The sequence below is a fragment of the Pogoniulus pusillus genome, chromosome 15 (genome assembly GCF_015220805.1).
Source record: "Pogoniulus pusillus isolate bPogPus1 chromosome 15, bPogPus1.pri, whole genome shotgun sequence".
Taxonomy (NCBI): Eukaryota; Metazoa; Chordata; class Aves; order Piciformes; family Lybiidae; genus Pogoniulus; species Pogoniulus pusillus.
Window position 1 is genome coordinate 9,292,954 of NC_087278.1, and position 21,513 is coordinate 9,314,466.

General features: G+C 54.1%; 4 protein-coding genes across 4 annotated transcripts; 1 reads left to right on the forward strand and 3 right to left on the reverse strand.

Moving 5' to 3' along the window:
* Positions 1-2,431: 2,431 nt before the first annotated feature.
* GALR3 (galanin receptor 3) lies at positions 2,432-7,339 on the reverse strand. The gene is made up of 4 exons (XM_064155285.1): positions 7,129-7,339; positions 6,368-6,555; positions 5,538-5,909; positions 2,432-4,936 (listed from the first exon to the last, which is right to left on the reverse strand). The coding sequence occupies exons 3-4, from the start codon at positions 5,885-5,887 to the stop codon at positions 4,060-4,062; spliced, it is 1,227 nt and encodes a 408-aa protein (XP_064011355.1). The 5' UTR covers positions 5,888-5,909; positions 6,368-6,555; positions 7,129-7,339; the 3' UTR covers positions 2,432-4,059.
* Positions 7,340-7,515: 176 nt separating this feature from the next.
* LOC135181853 (noggin-like) lies at positions 7,516-9,659 on the forward strand. The gene has a single exon (XM_064155286.1). The coding sequence runs from the start codon at positions 8,416-8,418 to the stop codon at positions 9,181-9,183; it is 768 nt and encodes a 255-aa protein (XP_064011356.1). The 5' UTR covers positions 7,516-8,415; the 3' UTR covers positions 9,184-9,659.
* Positions 9,660-11,916: 2,257 nt separating this feature from the next.
* GCAT (glycine C-acetyltransferase) lies at positions 11,917-18,310 on the reverse strand. Its single transcript, XM_064155283.1, has 9 exons — positions 18,098-18,310; positions 17,619-17,749; positions 16,906-17,007; positions 16,254-16,400; positions 15,823-15,977; positions 14,826-14,908; positions 14,290-14,461; positions 13,772-13,893; positions 11,917-12,260 (listed from the first exon to the last, which is right to left on the reverse strand). The coding sequence occupies exons 1-9, from the start codon at positions 18,297-18,299 to the stop codon at positions 12,109-12,111; spliced, it is 1,266 nt and encodes a 421-aa protein (XP_064011353.1). The 5' UTR covers positions 18,300-18,310; the 3' UTR covers positions 11,917-12,108.
* A 2,281-nt stretch (positions 18,311-20,591) lies between these two features.
* On the reverse strand, positions 20,592-21,513 carry LOC135181854 (histone H5). The gene has a single exon (XM_064155287.1). It carries the CDS (start codon positions 21,353-21,355, stop codon positions 20,777-20,779), a length of 579 nt encoding a protein of 192 aa, XP_064011357.1. The 5' UTR covers positions 21,356-21,513; the 3' UTR covers positions 20,592-20,776.

Genomic DNA, 21,513 nt, shown 5'->3' on the forward strand with positions numbered 1-21,513 from the left:
CTGAGTCTCCTTTTGTCCAGGCTGAACAACCCCTGTTTTCTCAGCTGCTCTTTGCCAGCTTTGTTGCCATCCTCTGGACATGCTCCAGCAACTCAGTGTTCTTCTTGTAGTGAGCATCCCAAGATGAACACAGTATTTGGGTTGTGGCCTCACCAGTGCTGTGTACAGGAGCACCTCCTCCTGCTGGCCACACTATTCCTGACCCAGGCCAGGATGCTGCTGACATTCTTGGCCACCTGAGCACACTGCTGGCTCATGTTCAGCTCCCTGTCAACCGACATTCCCAGGTCCTTTTCTGCAGGGGAGCTTTCCAGCCTCTCTGTCCCAAGCCTGTAGCATTGCCTGGGGTTGTTGTGACCCAGGTGCAGGACCCCATATATGACCTTGTTGAATCTCATACAGCTGACCATAGCCCATTGATCCAGCTTGTCCAGACTCCTCTGCAGTCCCATCCTACCTTTAAGCAGATCAACAAACCTACCAAGGGTGCACTCAATCCTCTCCTCCAGATTGTGGATAAAGATATTAAATAACACTGGCCCCAAAACTGGGCCCTGGGGAACACTACTTTTGGCTGGCTACCAACTGGATCCAGCACCAGCTAGCCAGTTTTTCACTCAGCAAAGTGTCCACACATCCAAGCCAGTTTCTCCAGGAGGATGCTATGGGAGAAGTCCAGGTAAACATCATCCCCAGCCTTTACCCCATCCACCAGGTGAGTCATCTTGTCATAGAAGAAGATCAGGTTCATCAAGCAGGACCTGCCCTTCATGCACCCATGCTTACTGGGCCTGATGGCCTGGTTGTCATGCATGTGCTGCATGATGGCACTCAAGAGGATTGTGGGTGCAGACCTGCCTCATGTCAAGAGTTACATACTCAGGAACCAAACAGCACTAATTAAGAGCCATAAGTAATTAGAGAGAAGGACTATTGCACTCCTGTAAAATGTACTCTAAGTATTCAGCTCAGATGGTGCAGGTCTAATGACTTGCAGCTAAGTCATATCAAACCTGGTGGGGGAGCAGTGGAGGAGGCAGCCGAGGAGCTCTGTGGGCTTGAGCTCAGCTTAATGTTTCTGCATGAGTAAGCTCATCTCCTACACTGCCAGCAGAGAATCATTTCAGTGGGGATTAGGTGCAGCTCTTATGATCCCAGCCACTCCTAGAGGAAAGCAAAGCCCTGAGATGCGGTCAGGAAGTGTGATGCTGAGATTGTTCTCTCACCTCTCACTGTGGAGGTTCTTCCATCGGCTGGTGCCTTTCCCTTCCTCAGGACTTGCCTGGACAGTCAAAGCAGTCCCTTTCCCCACTCCTGGTCCTTCAGGACCCCTTTCTAGGGTTTCCTCTTGATCTTGTCCTACAGAGTCACCTAGAGCTCGCATATTGCAGGGTGAAGATTCACACTGCCCATGGCAGGGAGGTTGGAAGTATATGATCTTTAAGGTCCCTTCCAACTCAAGCCGTTCTATGCCACCCTGGTTCATGGGCTAGATCTGTGCTGGCAAGGAACGCAGGACCTGTCCTGCTTGTACTCGCAAGCCAGGTGGCATCACAGAGCTTGTGTCTGCAGAACTGTCTCCTCCCTGCAGAGGATGACCTCAGGTAGCTGCGGTCACCTGCGCACATGGACTCGACACACTGGTCCCCCTCCCCTCTCCACTCATGCCATGACTATGTGACAAAGCAGGAGCTGGCTGAAGCCAGCCACGTGCCCGGCCCTGGCTCTGCCAGGCAGCATGGCAAATCGTGGCACTGCAGCAATGAAAACCCCACCAGCTCCTTCCCTCACTCGTGTGCTTGCCTGACGAATGGCCTTGCCTGGATGGTGTTTTTCTGGGCTTCTCAGCAGCATGATGATGCAGAAAAGTGCTGCAGAAAGCTGTTGTGGGGCTGGGGTCCAGCGCAACTGAGTGATGCTCTCCCCAGCAGCTGGGCTGGGGAGAAGGCTCCTGCTGAAATGAGGGTACTCTGCCTGCACATTGCTTCCTGCCTCCTCGTGTCCCTTGCCCTCCCTTCTGCCTCTGCATCTAACCCCTCACTCCATCCTACCTTTTCACTGCCATTTGCTGTTTCTGTGGATGGTTCCCATTCATTCCCATCCTTTTCATTTACATTGCCCCCTCCACCTGTCCTCTTATCATCCCTCCTTTTCACTCTCTCTGCTTCTGCCTCTTTCCCAAGACTTTCTCATGAGCACCAACAGGGCTGGATCCACATCTTAAAACCTCAGGCTTTGCTGCTTCTACACAGTTCTGCAGTGTCTGCCAAGCCAAAACAAGTGACAAACAAAAAAACTCCCTTGTAGTGACTTGGGCACACCACATCTTGTGGTCAGATGGTTCACGCAGCCTTCATCACCTCCAGCCCAAAGCAGGCAGAACTTGTATTCAGCACACACCAAACGTGAGAGGAGGAAACTACCACAGTTTATTAAGGTCAAGCAGGCAAAATATTCCAGCACCTTCTGGTGAATGTGATTTCTAGTCCCACCCAACCATCTCTGTGGCACTTCCCATCTTTGCCACTGTCAGGCCAAGAGAACTCAGCCCTGCTGCAGGGCATCAGTGAGCTGCTACCACAGGCCAAAGGCTGCTCTGCAGCTGCTTGGGGCAGCAGTGACAGAGCAGTTTTGTTCCCAGGTGGACACAGATCTCACAGCGATCTCACAGCAGTGCTTGTTGTGGAAAATGTCCCAAGCCACTGCGTGGTGCTGGCCTCACAGCCCCCTGAAAGCCTCCTCCATCAGGTAGGAAGGGGCACTGAGGAAATAGGACAGAACTAAGTGCACATGGGTGCCCATCTGGGTTTTGCCTATTTCTTTCTCCTTTACCTCATGACAAGTGTCACCTGGCTATACAGCTCCCTCTGCAGCTTGGCTGTTTTCTTCTGCTTTGGTGACAGCTGTCAATTCAGTCACAATCATCCTCATCATCACTTGGGGAAAACTGCCTGGCCACATCAGTGAACCTCACAGGTGGGGCTAATACCACTGAACAACGTCACTGCTCAGAGAGCTACAGGTCCTGCAGCCCAAGAAGGAAGGGATGAAATTTGGAGTAGTAAGCAAAGGAGCTAGCAGTGCTTTAGGAATTTGCAGAAGGCAAACAGAAAGTAAGCAGAGAGGAGTATTAGTTGGAACAATGTGGTGGAAGGAGGAGCAACCAGGTTTGCTTGGGGAAAACTGAGAATGGCTGTTAGGAAGTACTTCTGAACTGCAAGCAGCTCCAACAGGTAAAGGCAGGTGGGATACAGCTCCGTCAAACATCCTCCAGTCAGTACTTCTGGTAGAGCAGGGTGGAGAGAACAGACTGGGCAGATGGTCTTCTCCTCCTTGAACTTCAGAGAGCCACAGGTACAGGGTGGGTGCATGTAGAGGTGTTGGCACACAGCTTTTTCATTCCTTACCTGCTGGGGCATCAATCTTTTGAGTGAGTGACTGCGGTGGTTCGCATCATCAAGCTGTTGGTACAGATGTCTGACTTTCTGGTACATCAGCCAGTGTGGCAAAGGTCCTTTGATCTTGATGCAGGGTCCAGGGAAGGGGATGAAGATAGACAAAGACTGTCCCTGGCCCACAGGAAAAAAAGGGCATGTTGGCAATGGCCAGTGCTCCATGGCTCGGGGCTGCCAGGGAGAGAGGCTGCCAGATACTCTTTTCACACTCAGGTCCCCGAGCACTCTCCCCACCCTTCCCACCCATGCTCTGATGTGCCCTTAACAGTCTGGATTTCCTAACAGGATGTTTTCATTTTGGTTGCCTCCCTCTTAAGATACACAAAGTGGTGCACAAAATTAGCAAGTTAGGAAGCTGGAAAATGGATACCTTAAAACCTGTCTAGGCAAAGCCACCTAACATTAACCTGTCCCTCCACTTTGCACCGGCTGGATTGTGCCATTCCTGTGGGCCAGCAAGCGAAGATAAGTGGGAACAATGGGTTAGACATTACCACAGGATCTTTCACTGGCTCTGCTTCGTCCATTCCCCTCTGCCCCACATTATTCTGCCTGTTCAGGAATGGAATGGCTCCTCCCTGGGAAACAGGTTTCTTCACTTCATTCATCTGTAATGAACAGTCAGAAACTCCTGAGTTCCTCTGGGAGGGGTAACAGCTAGGGGATGACCACCTGTTGCCAAATGCTCCTCTTCCAGTAACTCCTTCTGGACAGAGACCTGCAGCTGGTGAGTCCATGATCTGTCAGGAATGGCACCTTCAAGGTCTCTCATCCTAGCATTCTGCTCCTGGACCTGGGTCACCTCAGTGTTGCCTCCACAGAAACCTCTGGTGCTGCGATTGAGGACGCTGTCCACATTGACCACATGGACTTTCTTTACCACTCTCTTCTTCTTCTTCCTGGTCTTGCTCTGGAAGAAGAGGCAGGTGAAGACCTGCTTGAAACGCTTGCGGAAATGCTTGGAGATGAGAGCATAGACGATGGGGTTGAGGCAGGAGTTGGCATAGGAAAGGCAATGGGAAGCCAGGCGGCAAGCGTAAGTGGCTCGGTTGAAGGGAAAGCTGCCAAACCAGAAGCAGAGGATGACCACGTGGTGGGGCAGCCAGCAGAGGCAGAACAGGATGGCTACAGCCACAATCATCTTGGTGACCTTACACTTGGCCTTCCGAGACTCCAAGATCCTTTCTATGGGGTCAACAGAGGTCCACAGGAACTTGATGGTCCTGGCATATGCCAGGCTCACCACAGTCACAGGCAGGAGGTATCCGAAGACAAATGTGAGGACGTCCAGAATCTTTCGGCGCTGGTCATCCCAGATGGGGACACAGATGGGCACTCCGTGGTAATGGATAATCTGGTAGTAGCTGAGGTAAGGCCCTGCAAAGAGCAGTGACAATGACCAGATGGCTACAATGGCCACTCCTGCGTTGCGGGAGGTGCGGAGGTCCCGGGACTTCAGCGGGTAGCGAATGGCCAGGTACCTGGCAAGGAGGGGGAGGAGAGACCAAACACAGTGTGGGTGATGTTTCTCCTGCTCTGTGGAGCTGCCATTCATGCACCCCTTCCCATGCAGCCACCCAATTCTCTCCCTCCCCACCTCTTGCTAGAGAGGTTTATGACGAATTTGCACAGAGATCTTGCCTGTCCCTACAGCAGGTCTGGGGTCTCTGTCACCCACTCTACTATGTTAGCTCAAGAAAGGCAAGCAGCATGCTTCTTGAACCAGGGCATAGCAGGACAGGAGCAGGACCCAGAGGGCTGCTTGTTTTTTCTGTGGTGTGCTGATGCCCTGGGACTTTTGCTGCTCTTGGTTTTTCATGGTGGACACCAAACCTCAGCATGTGCCTGCACTACTCCTTCCAAGTGAGGTCTGAGTAACTAGGTCAAGAACTCAGTTTCATGCTGAGAGAGAGCATGGGAAGTCAGGGAGTCTGGCTGAGCTGGCCCTGCCTCTGAGTGGACCCTACTTGTTTCTTACAGGACACTCTATAGAGTAAGGACTGGCCTTTCTCCCACCCCTTAGCTCCAGGGTGGAAAACAGTGTCACTGAGTTGCTGGACTCAAGAGGAAGGAGATGCTTACCTGTCAACAGACACAGCAGCCAGAGTAAAACTGCTGGCATACATGGTGAGGTAGATCAGGAAATGCACAGCCTTGCAGGCAAAAGCCCCAAAGAGCCACCCATCCAAGGTATAAATGGTGGCCTGGAAGGGGACGCAGCAGATAATGAAGCAGAGGTCAGCCATGGCCAGGTTAAAGATGAAGAGGTTGGTGGTGTTGTATTTGACTTGCCCATTCTGCAGCAGCACAGCCAGCACCAGCCCATTCCCCACCGTACCCAGGAGGAAGATGAGTGAGAAAATGATGGGCACGATAATCCCTGCTGCTCGTAGCTCTGGGCTGTCAGAAGAGGTGTTCCATCCCTCTGGCATCTCCCCATCTGACAACAGGTACCTGCACAGGAAGAAAGGGAGACACCCGAGCATGACTGTAGGCATGTGGGTGCTGCTTGGTGTTGACCACAGAGCTCTGGGCTCTGGCCCAAAGTTGCCTGATCTTGGGCTTTGACACCCACATTCCTCCCAGAGACACCAACCAGTTAAATAATGACATCAAGATCCTCATATCATCACTGCTTGGAATGCAGTTGGGATCAGTCAGCTCACATCTGACTGGCTTGGATGGAGCTGAAGCCCTTCTCTCCTGCTCAGATTCATATCCTCACCTCCTGAAGGACCCACTATCTTGCCACCTAGCTTCCTCTACATTCCTCCCACAGTTCCAAAGCCACTGACCCTCTTGGGACTGCTTGCTTTGGCAAGTGTAAAACCAGGCTGGTGCCCAACAGTGCTGGGCCGTGAGGCCATTGAGAAGGGGGATTTCTTGGGCTGCAAGCAGTCCTGCACACTTACCTCCACAGCTGTCACCTCTGGCAGCAGGAACCCGATGCCTGGATGACACCAGCACCCCACCACGCTCCTTCCCTGAGGGAACTCCTTAAGCTGGGATCACTTCCACCCTGGAGCTACCTGCTTCTTGCTCCCTGTGCAACAGGTATGCTCCACAGAGGAGAGGCACCTAAGGGCTCCGTTTCCTGATGCTGAGCGGTGGTCACAGGATGGATGGTGGCAGGTAGAAAAGGATGGAGAAGAGATCTCAGAACTACATGACGACCATTGCAAAAGAAGGTATTATTACCACAGCTCAGGGTACTGTGCTTTGCTGCAAAACTTCCTCCCTCCCTAACACCATGCTCAGAAGGCAAGCACCGACAGCCTATCTCCTTGTGAACCTTCCCCACGTTATGCTATCAATAGAACAAACTGTCCTTCACTCAGCAACAACTAAGAGGGAAAGACACCATTATCTACCCACTGCTGACATGCAACTAACTCCTTTTCGGGTGGTGCAAGCTCCTTCACACCATGCACCCTCATGCTCGTGCCGCTTCTCCTCCCCAGCAGCCTCTGGCTTTGCAGTCACCTCTGCCCTACTGGTGACTATCTGGCTCTTCCATCAAGCCCTGTGGGCTCTCCTCACTCAAGGAGCAGAGGATGCCACTTTCCCTCTGAGAATGCACCTTGCACATAGGCTGTGGGGTATCTCTAGGCACCAGTGTGCCCTTGCTTCAGGAGCCAGAGGCCACTTATCAGCTTGGGAAACTGGTACTCACCTCTGCAAGGAGAGGGTTGTGGCTTCACACTCACACGGGGTTATCTCCATTCCAGCCCAGGCAGTGGTGGCAATGAGGATGCAATGCCACCAAGGAGTTTGTCAGAGCAGAGCTGTCACCTCTGGCTAGTGCTCCACTGTCTCCTTCTGCCGCTGCCAGCTCTGCCCTCCCTTCTCCTGCCTCCCACAAGCATCCGTCTCCTTCTGGAGCTTGCTCCTCTCTCTTTCTGTCTCCTGCTTTTCCCTCCCTCTGCTCTTGCGATCCATTGATCGTTTGGGTTTTTTTTTTTTTCCTTCTCCCCGAGGTTGGGATTGGAGTTAACTCCTCCCTGCCCAGCCTTCTGGCAGGCTCAGCCACTCCCTGCTCCAGCAATGAGGGGGTGGCAAAGCTCACTGCTCTCAAGGATGAAAAGGGGCAGGTTCCTATGGATCTCAGAGCGCCTTGCAGGCACCCCTCAATGCTGGGACTTCAGACTGTGTTGCTAACACCTTCAGGGAACATGAATATCCACCATGGTGAGGCTGGCCCCTGCCCTGTCCTTGTGATACGGGTCCAAACCCTCTGGTGTACAAGCTATTGATGGTTATTACTAGCTGTTATTAACCAATTTTTCATAGTGAGGCACGGAGCAGATGGAGTGTCTCTCAGGGAAGGAGGGAAAAGCAGGTTTTGATTTCCATCCATCCCAGATCTGCCCTCCCCCATCATTCCCAGGGAGCTGCAGCATGGAGAGGGAGGGCAAGTTGTTCAAGGAGGCCTTCTCCAGAGGTTCAGCTTTGCTGTCACTGCTGAGAGGCCAGCAAATATGCTGGCTGATGTATCAGGCAAGTGACTCACACACCCTTCTGCCCCACTGCCCTGTGACGGGTCTGTGCCCTGCAGAGTCCTAGGCGTGTTGAAGCCCAGCATGGCTTGGTGGGTTTTTTTCTAGCAAGATCCATAGACCACCAGCTTCCATTCAGTGGAAAGGTCCTGGATGCCTCTTCCAACAACAGAGTGGGATGAGGAGCAGAAGGAGGAGGAGAAGAAGGCACTGGCCCCTTCCCCTCCACAGCAGCCCCAGTGCCTGCCTTGTCTCGGCAGGAGGGACAGCACAGCCTCTCCTCCCAGTCTGCCCCTCTGGTGGGAGGGAGCGAGGTGTCCCTGCCAGCTCGCTATCAGCCACTGTAACCAGGGAAAAGGGGAAGGCCATGTCTTGGGACGTGGTGATGATAACCTGGGGGATGCGCAGCCTGCAGCCCAGCACAAGCCTGCAGCCCAGCACAGCCTGTGGCAGCGCTGCTTGCAATGGAGAGACAGCACCGTAGCTGTCTCCTCCTTCTCCTCCTCTGCCTGCTCCCACCAGCGGGCACCCTGGGCCCACCGCTGCTTCCAGAGGAATCCCGGGAGCCGATGCTGCTGCTGTCCAGCACCGCTGACCCCACTGCCCACCTGCTGCGTGGCCACCCCTCGGCCCCGGTGCGGCCCTACAGCCTCTCTCTGTCCCCCGAAGACTACCGCTACTCGCCCAAGCCTCGGCACCTGCGGCCCGGGCGGCTGCGCCGGCTGCTGGGCTTGGCCTTTGACTCCTTCTGGATGGCGACCGAGGAACCGCAGCGCCGCAACGGCAGCATCCTCCAGGAGAACTTGGAGTCCCTGAGCCGGGACCTGGCTGAGGGCGCCGGGCGCTACCGCCGCAAGCTGTGGAGGGAGGCAGAGGGGCTGGAGCTGCCCACCCTGCTGCCACCCAGCCCGGGGCTGCCCTCTGAACTGCCGGGGACCGTGGCCCGCCGCCTGCGGCAGTGGCTGGTGGAGCGGGCCACCTGCCGCCTCACTTCCACCTGGGTCAACCTGGGAGCTGTCTTCTGGCCCCGCTGGGTGCGCCACACCGCCTGCGAGAGCGGTGCCCCTGGCTGCTCCTGGCCCCCTGGCATGACCTGCCGCCCCGCGCAGCTCACCCACATCAAGCTGCTGGCCTGGCACTGCTGGGCTGCCCGGGCTCCCGGCCCGCCGCACTGCGCCTGGCGGCAGATCCCCTACCCCGTCGTGGCCGCCTGCAAGTGCTCCTGCCGCTGAGGGGCCGCGGAGGTACCCCCTGGCGCCTGCTCTAGCGGACAAATGGGCTGGACGGTCACTCCTGGGGCCGGGAACACGAGGGGAGAAGACCCTAGACGGAGAAATAAACCTCCAAACCCGAAGCGGGATCAGCTGTGGTCGTTGCTGTTTCTCGACGAAGCCTCAGGGCAGGGGACGCAGCTGCTTTGCCCCTCGGCTGCCGGCAGTGGAGATGGCACCAGCGGGCCCCTTGCAGGGCGTTTACCTCTTGTGAGGAGCCTGAGATGGGGAAACTGCGGCACCCAACGGCAGATCCAGGCCTCATTTGCACCAGTCCCGGGGAGCTCGGTCCCAGCTGGGGCAGCCCTGGCGGCTGCCGTGAGCAGCGCGGGAAGTAAGGGGCAGAGGGACGTTGGCAGCGAAGGGGTAGAGGAAGGTGGGTTGCAGCTCAGGGTGGAAAGGGTGGCGTTGGAAAGGGCTGGAGGGCATCAGCAGGAAGGGGCAAGGATGAACTGCAGTAAGGCAGTTTGGTGAGGATGGAAAAAGTAGAGGGTGTGTGAGACCCAGATGGAAGCACCTGCAGGATAGGTGTATATGGCAATGGCACAGGAAAGGGCACTCTCCTATTTCAAGGTACAAAGACTGAGATAGGGGAATCCCACACCTATGGAGCATTGTGGCAAGGATGAGTGCTCAAGACCTAGTGAGAAGCCTGGCAGACCAAAGTATGATGTCTGCAGTGGGTCAGTGAGCCTGGCATAGGAAATGCATCCCTGAAAAGTGGTGTCTGCCTCTACATTCCTCCCAGCAAAAAGTCCACTGCTTTCTGAGCTAAAAGATGCAAAGATTTGCAGATCAGAGCTTGGTGGGAGGCCATGAAGAAATCAAGAGCTGAAGATTTTTCCTTGGAATGAAACATTAACATAGGATCTGCGGTTGATGGGATCTGCATTATTCATTTCCAGTGAGCCATCATCTGACCCTCCTGCTTTTCCTGGGCTCCAGTGCTTCCCATGTCACTATGCAGATCGCAGCATGTGGCAAAGCTTGGCCTTGGAGCTGGCAGACAGGCAGCCAGAGTGCAGGAGGTCAGCTACCAGGGGACCTTCAAGAGAAAGAGGGAAGAGGGAGGTCAGGGCACCTGTCAAGGAGAGGGGGCGAAGCCCGGAGGCGAGTGAAAGAACAAGTCTGTGCACTGCAGGGAAGGGAGGATCTGCTGCTCTAGCTTGCAGCTGAGAAATGAGGCATCTGTATGGCTGTTCTGTTATTGAGAGGGACTCAAAGGTGGAGTAGGATTAAACCACGTGGGCTGGCTGCCCTGAGTGGAGCAGAAACATCATCAGGGCTGCCTGCAGAAGCCCAGGGGAGAGGTCTGCACTGGGGACCAGCAGGAGAGAGGCATCGGAGGAGCATGGTACAGGTATGCAGCAAAGGTGTGCAGGCGGCAGGGAGCAAGGGAGGGAATCGGTCTCAGAACAGCAATGATTCGGATTAGTGACTCAAACCCCCTGAACCTGAGCCCATCTGGCTTCTGTAGCCTGGCTTCCAGGTTACACAACAGGCCTGAGTGCAACCCTCCAGCCTTTCCCCATTACATTTCCCATTCCCAAAATACTGTTGATAAGGGGGAGGGGTTTGCAGCATTGTGAGAGCCTGGCACTGCAGAGAGGGAACTCCTTATCATGGCCTATGGGCAGGCTGAGCTCAGGGCCCTGTGGACACAGAAAATTAAGTAAAGTGGGCACACAGTTACATCACCTGCTGCTCTAACAAGGCCTGGATGCAGCTTTGTTTCTCTCCTGTCCTCTTCATCCCAGGAAGCCCTGAAATTTTGGATTGATTTCTGTATTCCTCTGATGTTACTCTGGTTAGGTCAGATGCTATTGCACTGTAGCTTGCTCCCTGGCTGCCTAACAGAAGGTACCATCTTTAGAGCAGGCCTTTGCTGAGAAGATCTAATGATCTGGCAACCAAGCACATCACACACTCATTTTGGCTGGAGTCTGAACCCAGATGCAGGCAGGTCCTCAGTTCAGCATGTGGGCAGCTGACAGGACACACTTAATTTCTCATTTGGAGCAAAAGCAATGCAAACAAAGCAATCCTGAGAGCTGCCCAGGACCCACTTGTTCCTAGTTGAGTGCTAAATCGTTCCCCAGCATGCCTTGTAGGAACAAATGCAGAGATCCCAGCCTGCTGGGTGTTCTCTGCTGTGTGAAAATTACAGCTGATGGGAGGAAAATTACAGGTTTCAGTCACCTGCTCTGCCTTGGCCTCAGCCCCAGGCAGACTCAGGTGCTCTTGTTTTGCTGCTGGCCTCTGCCATCTCAGCTTGCCTGCTGCCCAGTGGCCTCTACTGGGAGAGATGCAGTTCCCAGGGCAGGTTTGGGAGTGTTGTAGTGATGAGCAAAGCCGACAAAGCAAGCCTCATGCCCAGCACTGGAGAGTGGGAGGGTGAGAAAGTAAGACCAGAGCTTTGGCCAGGCCAGTCCCTCTTTCCCAAAGCCCCCTGCTTTGGTGGAGAACTACAGCAGGCAGATCTGCCAGAGTGATGCTGCTACACCTGCAGGAGAGGTGGAGAAATCAGGTGGCCTCAGGTATACCAGCAACCATCAGTAGGACAGAGCAACAGTTACAGTGCTTCTGCATGTGGACTGAGGCTTCAGAGAAGACAGAGCAGAGGGTCCAGTCATAACAAGAGAGAACGGGGATGGGCTGCAGCTCCTGCATTAGAAAACAAGAGCCAGACAAATGTCCTCTGTACTGCACCTTTAATGACACAAGAGCTGGTTGCCAGTACTGCTGCCACAGTGAAACAGCTACAGCCTCCTGCAAGCTGTGATGCCATGGTCCTTCCTTCAGTAGCATGCTGCTCAATCCTCTTCTACTGGCACAGGCACTTGGTTGTGGGCAGGGGTGGCACAGGAGGAGGCAGTTGCTGGTCCCTCAAGGCAGTGCTCCGTGTTTCCGTCCCACCTGGGTGAAGGCATCCACACAGCGATCGATGTCCTCATCGCTGTGCACAGCTGAGATCTGGACCCGAATGCGAGCCTTTCCCTTGGGCACCACGGGGTAGCTGAAGCCAATAACATAGATGCCTGGGAAGGCAATGCATCAACAGTCAGTTGGCTGAGAGAGAGAGGCTAAGGTGGTAGTGGGCGATAAAAGGGCTTTTGGATTCTCCCTCCCTTATCAATAACTATTCCAGGCTTCAGGGTTTCAGGTGGCATCTGCTCCCAAGCATGGAAATGAGGGTTAGGGCCAGTGATGGGGACAGAATCCGGTATGGCAGGACATACCACATGTAAATTGTCCCCTCCAAAAGAGAAAAGAAGTGAAGTCAGCAATGTTTAGAGGAGACCAAGACTGAAGAACCTGGTGATGCATGGCTTGGATGGGTGGACACTTCACTGGGTAAAAACTGGCTGGATGAAGAGCATTAGTGAGTGGAGTTAAACCAGCCACTCACAGGTGGTGTTCCCTAGGGCTCAGTTTTGGGGCCAGTTCTCACAGGATGTTAGGGGTTGGAAGGGACCTCCAGAGATCATTGAGTCCAATCCCCCTGCCAGAGCAGGGTCATAATCTAGTGCAGGTCACACAGGAATGCATCAGTCACGCAGAATTCTCCTTATCAATTACCTGACTGAGGAGACTGAGTGCACGTGCAGTAGGTCTGCAGATAACACTAGGCTGGGAGGGAGTGTTGACCTGCATGAGGGTAGGAAAGCTCTGCAGGCAGAACTGGGTTCCCCATTGCCTCAGGTCAACTGGATGAAATCGCTGAGTCCTGCACTTGGGTCACAGCAACTCCATGCAATGCACTGCAGGCATAGGGCAGAGTGCCTGGAAAAAGCTGCCTGGTGGGGAGAAAGACCTGACAGTGTTGATCAACAGCCAGCTGAACATGAGCCAGCAGTGCACACAGGTGGCCAAGAAGGCAAACAGCATCCTGGCCTGCTACCAGGACCAGGAAAATGATTGCCCCCGTGTATTTAGCACTGGTGAGTACTGTGCTCAGTTTTGGGCCCCTCACTACAAGAAAGACATTGAGGTGCTGGAGCATGCACAGAGAAGGGCAGTGAAGCTAGTGAAGGGTCTGGAGAACAGGACTTCTGTGGAGTAGATGTAACTAGGGTTGTTCAGCCTGGAGAAAAGGAGGCTCAAAAGAGACTTTATCATTCTCTACAATGACCTGAAAGGAGGTTGTGGTGAGGTGGTTATCAGTCTCTTCCACCTAGTAACAAGTGATGGGATGAAAGGAAGCAGCCTCAAGTAGCACCAGGGGAGGTTTAGAAGGGATATTTGAAGAAACTTCTTCACTGAAAGGGTTATCAAATACTGGAATAGGCTCCTTGGGAAGGTGGTTGAAGCCCTGCTTTCAGGTGTTGAGAAGATGAAGAAACATAGTGCTGAGGGACATGATTTAGCATCAGACTTGGCAGAGTCGGGTAATGGCTGAACTCAATGATCTTAAAGATCTTTTTCAACCAAATCAATTCTATTTTGCAGCTGGAGTTTTTAGGCAGGAACATTGTCTGGAGGAAGGATGGTGGTGGCTGTCCCTTCCCTCAAGGCATGTGTCTACATCCAGAGAATCCCCCCGTTTCACCTCTGTTCAGCATGTCCTCAGCCATCACTGCAGCCAGCCGAGCATCCCCAAGCATGACAGGACAGATGGGGTGGTCTTTCCCAGAGATGGTGAAGCCAGCTGCTGTCATCTTGCTTCTGAACCTGGTGAAGAGAATAAGAGGATGAATAAAGACCCTGTCACCCCTGTCCTTGGGGACTGCTGCCTTGCTTTCCCCTCTGACCAGTGTGATTCTGGTCTGCCTGCACCTCCTGCATAGGGAAGGAGTCTGTCTTTTTGGAATGACCTTCTACCACTTCCTGCTCCCCGGGACTGCAGCTGCTTGAGGGCCAGATGGGTCCCAGCATATAAAACATCCAGATGTGATACACATCTGTTTGACACACAGAGGCACATCCTGCAGTTTCCTTTGAGCACCCTCCCGGCCTTGACTTGCAAACTACCTTCACAGCTGTCACTGCAGGGTGACCAAGCACACGTGGACAACTCGCCCCTAATCAAGCTCTCCCTCTGCTTCCACACCAACATGCCTCCCTTACCGTTGGGTCTTGGCAGCCATGGACTGTGCAATGGCATTGCTTTCCATGAGGAGGTCCAGGGCCTTGGATGCACAGCCCACCACGGCCGGCGGGAGGCTGTTGGAGAAGAGGTATGGGCGGGAGCGCTGGCGGAGCAAATCGATGAGGGGCTTGGGGCCAGTTGTGTACCCACCTGCAGACAGAGGAATGGATAAGGCACCTCAAGGTGACCTGTTCAGAAGGGAATGCCCTCGATAAAACCAACTTACCACCTACAGCAGGAATTTCAGCACAAACCAGCCCTAAAGGAACACAGCTGATGACTTTTATCAAGAGTTTCCACCTTGACCCCAAAGGTGTATGAACGGTAGTGGAAGGAGCACATGGCAGTACCTCCCTTGACCCTGCAGCAGGGTCCCGAACTGAGCCTCATGCCACCAGCAGAAGAGGACAGTGTGTGTGTGTTGGTGCATCATTAGGCAGAGCAAGGAAACATCAAAGCAATGCTGTGGAGCTCTTTAGGGCATGGAGGGCTTTGGACAGGAAAATGCCCTCACCTGCAGCTCCTCCAAGAGCTTTTCCCAGGGTGGAGTTGATGATAGTGACTTTGTCCATCACTCCCAGGAGCTCATCAGTACCCCTGTAGAAAGAGGAATGTCACATTAGCCGCTGTGCCAACACACACCGGGGAAGCTGCTCTACACCTGGTGCCTCAAAGGAAACAAAAGAGCCACCAGCCAGGTCGCTGGTGTCCTCCCCTCTGGAAAAGGATGAACAACCTCCTGCGGTAGTTCAACTAAAGTGTTCTTTCCTTCTTCTACATAAAGACTAAGGTAAGAGCAAGGGGTCTTCATCCCTTACAGAAGGGGAAGTGCTGAAAGCTCCCACACAATCATGTAACAGACCAAACAGAGCACCAGCTCTTGATGTAGGTCCTGCACCTGTCTCTGACATGCCAAGTCATCGGCATACACCAGGAAAAACAGTTTCCTGGCTGGAGCAGGTAATTCCTTCTGAGGTGGGATGTGCACATCACTGATGTGCTGCCCTAAAAGCACACAGGCCTAAAGCACCCTTGTCAAGGTTGACGATAGTGGAACCAACTGAACGTGACAAATGTGCTCTGCAGCTTCCTGTCCTCCAGCCCAAAAAGGCAGGGTATGGCCACCAAACTCCCATGTTGACTTTCTTGAAGCACAGTGTTGTAGACAACAGCACCAGGTTTATAGTGGTCAGCATAACTCATGAAGTGCTCAGTGAAACCATTCTCTCTTCCTCAGGCTGTTGTGCACTTACACACCTCAGAGCAGTCAAGCAGTTGGTTTTGCAGCCGCTGGGATGAGAGGGCTCACGGGGACAATCCATAAGATGGCTACTATGCTCCCCACAAGGGAGTGCTAAAGTACTTCTCTTCAAACCCCTCAGGTGCCCCAAAGGTAGGGTGTGAAGCCTTCAAGAAAGGGTGGTTCCGGGAGTTCCTCCACAAGCACCTCTGGCCTTGATTCAAAGGTAGTCAGAGTCATGGGGAGAAAGAGGGTTGAAACAGCTGCTTACCGACCATTGGGTCCCAGGAAGCCTGTGGCATGGCATTCATCAATGAAAACCAGGGCATCATACTTCTGGGCCAGTTGGCAGATCTCCCTCAGGGGCGCGATGTCACCATCCATGGAGAAGGCACCATCGGTGGCCACCAGCCGCAGACGATGTTTCTGTGGAAGGAAGAGGAGCATCCTCAGGGGAGATGATACCACCCTGAAGAAAGCACCTGGGGGAGTAGACTGAGACATAGCCTAACCAAGATGGGTGAGGTTGCACAGCAGCCAGGCGATTCTCCACCTTGCCTATCCATGCCTACCTGTTCCTGCTAGCAAAAATGATGCCTACTGCACAGGAGAAGGCAGAGCTCACCGTTTAAGGCTGGTCATTAAGCAGATAGCACAGCTGAGTGAGCACCCTTGTGTTGGGGTGGGAGCAGACCCCTGTACCTTTGCATCCTGCAGCTTGGCCTCCAGGTCCTGCATGTCCATGTGTTTGTAGCGGTACTTGTTAGCCTTGCACAGGCGGATCCCATCAATGATGGAGGCATGGTTAAGCTCATCCGACAGCACTGCATCCTCTGGAGTCAGCAGGGCCTGGTGGAGCCAAACAGAAAGGATCTTGCTTTGCTCCAGGGTGCTGACTCACAAAGCTCTTCCAGAACCTCTCAGTGTGGAGGACAAGGCTGCATTTGGTTGCAGCTGCTATAGCACTGCCAAACTTTTAAGTTTCCTTCCCAGCCCTGATTTCCACAGGCCAAGTTCTTGTATATGGCATAAGCTCAAACTCTCCCTCCCCTTTCCTTGCAGCTCTAGGTGATCACCCCTTTCCCCCACCTACACTTCAAAAGGGTGTGCAAACCTTCCAGGAAATAGGATTCCTCTGAAAAACTGGAGTGGCTGGGGAAGGGGGAGATGAAGGCTGATTAAATAGCTCTGTGTGGCACTCCCTGTCCTAGAGCATCAAGTCAGGGTTCACCACCACTAGTCATTGGCATATTTTCTACAGCACAGAGCTAACATCAGAGCTTCTGCAAGTCATGTCAGACATATCACCATCACCTCCCTGCTCCACACACAACACAAGGAAAACCCTACGCACCTCAAAGATACCAGCATTGGCATCAAAGCAGCTGGCATAGAGAATGGCATCTTCCCGCTGGTGGAACCGTGCAATCTTCTCCTCTAGGTCCTTGTGTATGCTCTAAAGACAACAAAGGAGCGAGCGTCACTGGAGGGGCAGCACAAGTTCCTGCTTGCCTGCTGCTGTTTGGTGCTGAGTGCGAGGGCAAGGAGCAGCCAGGTTTTATCCAGAAAAGGTGTGTGTGGGAGAAAGTACTTTTGTTCAGAAAAGAGTTTGCAGACACAACCCTAAAATGTGGTCATGGGTTTGGACACCAGAAGCCCAGCAAGGAGGCTCTAAGCTCCTCACCCACAGGGCAGCAGCTTTGAGTTTTCTCTGCGCTTCACCGGCTGGGGCTCTGAAAGGGCTCCAGCAGGGATGAAGTGTGGGTTTGATGGAGCCATTTTGTCAGTCTCACTGTAATTTCGACCCTTAAAGCAGGGGGGAAAGAAAAGACATCACCTTTCTGAATTAAGAGGGGCTTTTCATTTCTTTGCTCTCTGAGGGTTGTAATGGTTTAAATTGGCATATTTCCAGACCTGGGCTAGCAGGGACTGGGCAGGCTTTTTTTCCCACCTGGCCACGTGTACCTTAGCATTGCACATACCACTAAGTGCAACAAGGGGCATGCGAGTGAAGCCCCCTGAGAACAGCTACCCTGGAGCAGGAGGTGCTGCCCAGATGCCTGGTACCTGGGTACCACAGATGAAGCGAACGGAGCTGAGCCCAGCACCGAACTTCTCGAGGGCCTCCACAGAAGCACGGATCACTTCAGGATGGCTGGAGAGCCCCAGGTAGTTATTAGCACAAAAGTTGAGGATCCCTGTGGGGAAAAAACAGAGGGAGAAAAGCCGTGGGAGCTCCACCATGGGAAAAAGACTGAGAGCCTGAGAAAGGAGGAGAGGAAATGGCCTCAGGTTGCACCAGGAGAGGTTTAGATTGAATTTTAGAAGACACTTCTTGATTGAAAGGGTTCTCGAACACTGGGCTAGGCTCCCCTGGAAGGTGCTTGAATCCCCAACCCTGGAGCTGTAAAAATGTGTAGATGTGGTGCTGAGGGCCATGATTTAGCACCAGAGTCAGGTAATGGTTGGACTCGGTCATCTTAAAGATCTTTCCCGACCAAAACGATTCTATGATTCTATAACCCTCCCACCGCCACCGTCCTTACCGGCTCCACCACCTTCCAAACGGAGGTGCGGTCCTTGGCGGGAGGAGATGATCCGTTCGCTCTTCCAAGTGCCGGCACCTCGGATATCTTCTAGTTCGCTCTCCAGCCGCCGGCGGAGCTGAGCCACCGCCGAGCCCGAGGCGGCCCGGGGGCTCCCGGCCCCGCAGCCCCGCAGCAGCCTCCCCGCCGCGCCACGCCACATGCCGGCGCCCCGCTCCGCCCCGCCGCTGAGGGGGAGGGATCCCGGGGGCCAATAGCTGTTTGCCGCCGGGATCCCACCCCCTCACCGGCGGGGCGGAGCGGGGAGGGAGCTCTGCAAAGCTTCTCGCCGCCCCCCTCCCCCCAAAAACGGCATCCTGCAGCGAGAAGGGACTCGGACGCCGCCTGCGCTAGGAGGTGCTCGGGCGTAGGTAGCGCTGATGCAGGTGGTTTGGGATGGCAGAGTCATAGAATGGGTTGGGTTGGAAGGGACCCTTAAAGGTCGTCTCCAGACCAATCCCCTTGCAGAAGCGGGGACATCTTCAGCCAGATTAGGTTGCTCAAAGCCCTCCCCCAAGTCCAACCCGACCTTAACTGTTTCCAAGAGCGGGGCTTCTACCACTTCTCCGGGCAACCTGTGCCAGTGTTTCACCACTCTCACTGTAAAAGAAGAGTCTTCCTTGTATCTGATCCCAACCTCCCCTCTTCTGGTTTGAAACCATCAGCCCTGTCACAGCAGCCCCTGCTAAAAGGTCTGTCCCTGTCTTTCTTTAACTACTGAAAGGCTGCAACAAGGTCTCCTCGAAGCCATCTCTTCTGCAGTCTTAACTCTCTCAGCCTTTTTTCACCGGAGAGGTGTTCCAGCCCTCTGATCATTTTTGTGTTCCCCCCCCCCCGGACCCATTCCATGTCTTTCCCATATATTCTGGAGTCTGAAGGATTCCAGGAAACTCCATCCATGTGATTTAGGAACTGTAGGGAACTGGGGGCAACTTGGATCCTCATATCTAGATGGTTTATGGGTGTCCACAGCAGGGGGTAATGAACCAAGGGTCTATAGGATTTGGATGCATCCAACTAAGATGACCAAGGATCCTTTAGTCTGGGAGGTTTAGCACTTAACCATCAGAATGAGATCAGAAACCTGAGCTCAAGGAATTTGACCACCTTTGGCCAAAGGAATTTGTAACTCATAGGCCCACTGGGTTTAGACACAAAGATTCCATCTGGATCAGGCATCTCCATCCCCCACTATAGCTGACTGGGGAATCCTGAGGCCAGAGTGGTTTAGGATCCTCATATCCAGGAGGATTAGGCACAAGGCTATTGAAAGGATTTAAGGTCTGCAGCCTAGACCGTCTGCGAGCCTTTGATCCAGAGCAATTAGGTGCCTCCAGGTCAAAGACTTCAGCACCCTGAACTGCAGAATTTGGGATCCTCAGTGCCTAAAAGGCTCAGGCACCATCTGCCCAAGTGATTTGGGATCATCAGGCCAATGGATCTGGGGGGCTGCCACCTGGGAGGGAGAAGACTGGTAGGCCCAGCAGATCTAGGCACAGCAAGCTCAAGGGGACTGGGCATACATGGCCCCCTTGGATTGCAGAGCTCCTGGCTCAAGTAGTTGGGGATCCTGACATCCAAGGAGTTTAGATGTCTCTAGCCAAGGGAGATTAGGTACCTCCTGACCATGGCAGGAGCCTGCTGAGCAGTAGGGCTGACATGAAAGCTCCCTGCCAGCTCAGGCTGTCAGAATGCCCAGCTGTGCCTGGGGAGGGGCTCTGACAGGGGCCAGGCAGGCTCTGGAGCAATGCCAGTCCCTTCTGGGCACAAAGCCAGAGCCCTAAGATTATGGCAGGGCCATGCCCTGCAGTCCTGCCTTACACTGCCCTGGCTGCTCACCCCAGACTGCCTGTGAAGCTGCCCACTGCTGTGCTTGGGCTCATCCCTTCCTAGGGAGCAAAGACACCCAAGGTCTTTGTCCTTTCTCCCCTTCCCACGTGTTGGAAACCTCATTGTGGACAGACCCTGGCCCCACTCCACCTCCTCCATCCTGTCCCTGCACCAAGTGTCCCTGCCACCTCCCATGTTCCATGGCTGCTCTGCAGGCAGGCAGGCAGGCAGTTCCTCATCTACCTGGCTGGGTGGTTATCTCCAACACCAGCCAGACCCCACACCCAGCAGCCCAGCACATCTTGCTTCGGTCCCATGGATGGGAGCCAAGGTGGTGGAGGAAGGTGCAGGAAGCCCCTTTTCTCCTCCTGGGAAGGCTGTGACCTTTGCAGCCAGGTGTTCCCATTTTCCCTATGACATAAGCAGAGTCTCTGCCCAGCCCCAGCAAACACACAACCCTCTAGGAGCTGGGGCAGGACGAGGAGCTGAAATCCTCCTCTATGGCCTCAACAGACACACAGAGCCACCATCCCTCCCAACACACCACAAGCAGCCCAGGGTTAAAATAAACAACAGACACACAAGAAATCTCAGAGACACTGAAATAAAAACCCAGACGAGTGACTCTTAAAAATTGGAACTCTCCGTACCAAAGATGTTCCTTTTTTCTTTCATCAACTGCCTTGTTTTAGCTATTTCCAGACAGGAATAGATCAATGCTTTATAAAATCTGATAGAGAGTGATAAAAGTAAAGGCAAAGGCTATTTACAGAAACCAACAGGGAGAGTACCCAAACGCCTCTGGACTTCTCACTTCTTCTTGGGTGATTTCCGGGCGCTGGACTTGGCTCTGGGTTTCGACCGCTTTGCCTTCTTGGACTTGGATGACTTCAGCGACTTGGCCCTAACAGTCTTTGTCTTCTTGGCTTTCTTCGGGCTGGACCTTGACTTCTTCCTGGCTTTCCTGGCAGCAGATTTGGGCTTCTTTGCTGGAGACTTGGTTTTCCTGGCTCTAGCCGCTTTCCGAGGCGATGTGGATCTCCTGGCTGCCTTCTTTCTCTTCTTGGATGGAGACCTCTTCGCCTTGATGGCCTTGGCCAGACGGTAAGAGCCAGAGGCACCGACGCCTTTGGTCTGCTTGAGGACGCCGGTGGCGAGCAGGCGCCGAATGGACAGCTTGATCTGAGCATCGGCATTCTGGCCCACCTTGTAGTGGCTCTTCACGTACTTCTGGATGGACTGGCGGGAGGAACCTCCACGACTCTTCTCAGCCCGGATGGCAGCTGCGATCATGTCCGAGTAGGTGGGATGGGCTGCCGGCCGCCGCGCTGCCCTGGCTCGCTTGGGCTTGGTGGCCGAAGCCGGAGCTGGACCCGGGCTCTCCGTCATGGTCAGAGCTTCGCCCTACGCTGCCCTGCTACCCCCTCACAGTGGGGAACCAGGCCCGCCCGACCCGGGACCTCCGCCCCTGGGCGGGGAGAGGCTGGGGAAGGAGCGGTGGGTGACAAACGCCGCGGAGCCGCTGCCGCTGCTTCTGGGGCCGCGCC

Excerpts from the sequence above, each read along its gene's own strand:
- GCAT (XM_064155283.1), bottom strand. The coding sequence starts at position 18,299 with ATGTGGCGTGGCGCGGCGGGGAGGCTGCTGCGGGGCTGCGGGGCCGGG. Across the intron at positions 17,750-18,097 it reads TTTGGAAGGTGGTGGAGCCG|GGATCCTCAACTTTTGTGCT; the intron begins GTAAGGACGGTG and ends TTTTCCCCACAG. Across the intron at positions 13,894-14,289 it reads ATGGCTGCCAAGACCCAACG|GTTCAGAAGCAAGATGACAG; the intron begins GTAAGGGAGGCA and ends TCTCTTCACCAG.
- GALR3 (XM_064155285.1), bottom strand. The coding sequence starts at position 5,887 with ATGCCAGAGGGATGGAACACCTCTTCTGACAGCCCAGAGCTACGAGCA. Across the intron at positions 4,937-5,537 it reads GCTGCTGTGTCTGTTGACAG|GTACCTGGCCATTCGCTACC; the intron begins GTAAGCATCTCC and ends CCTCCTTGCCAG.
- LOC135181854 (XM_064155287.1), bottom strand. The coding sequence starts at position 21,355 with ATGACGGAGAGCCCGGGTCCAGCTCCGGCTTCGGCCACCAAGCCCAAG.
- LOC135181853 (XM_064155286.1), top strand. The coding sequence starts at position 8,416 with ATGGAGAGACAGCACCGTAGCTGTCTCCTCCTTCTCCTCCTCTGCCTG.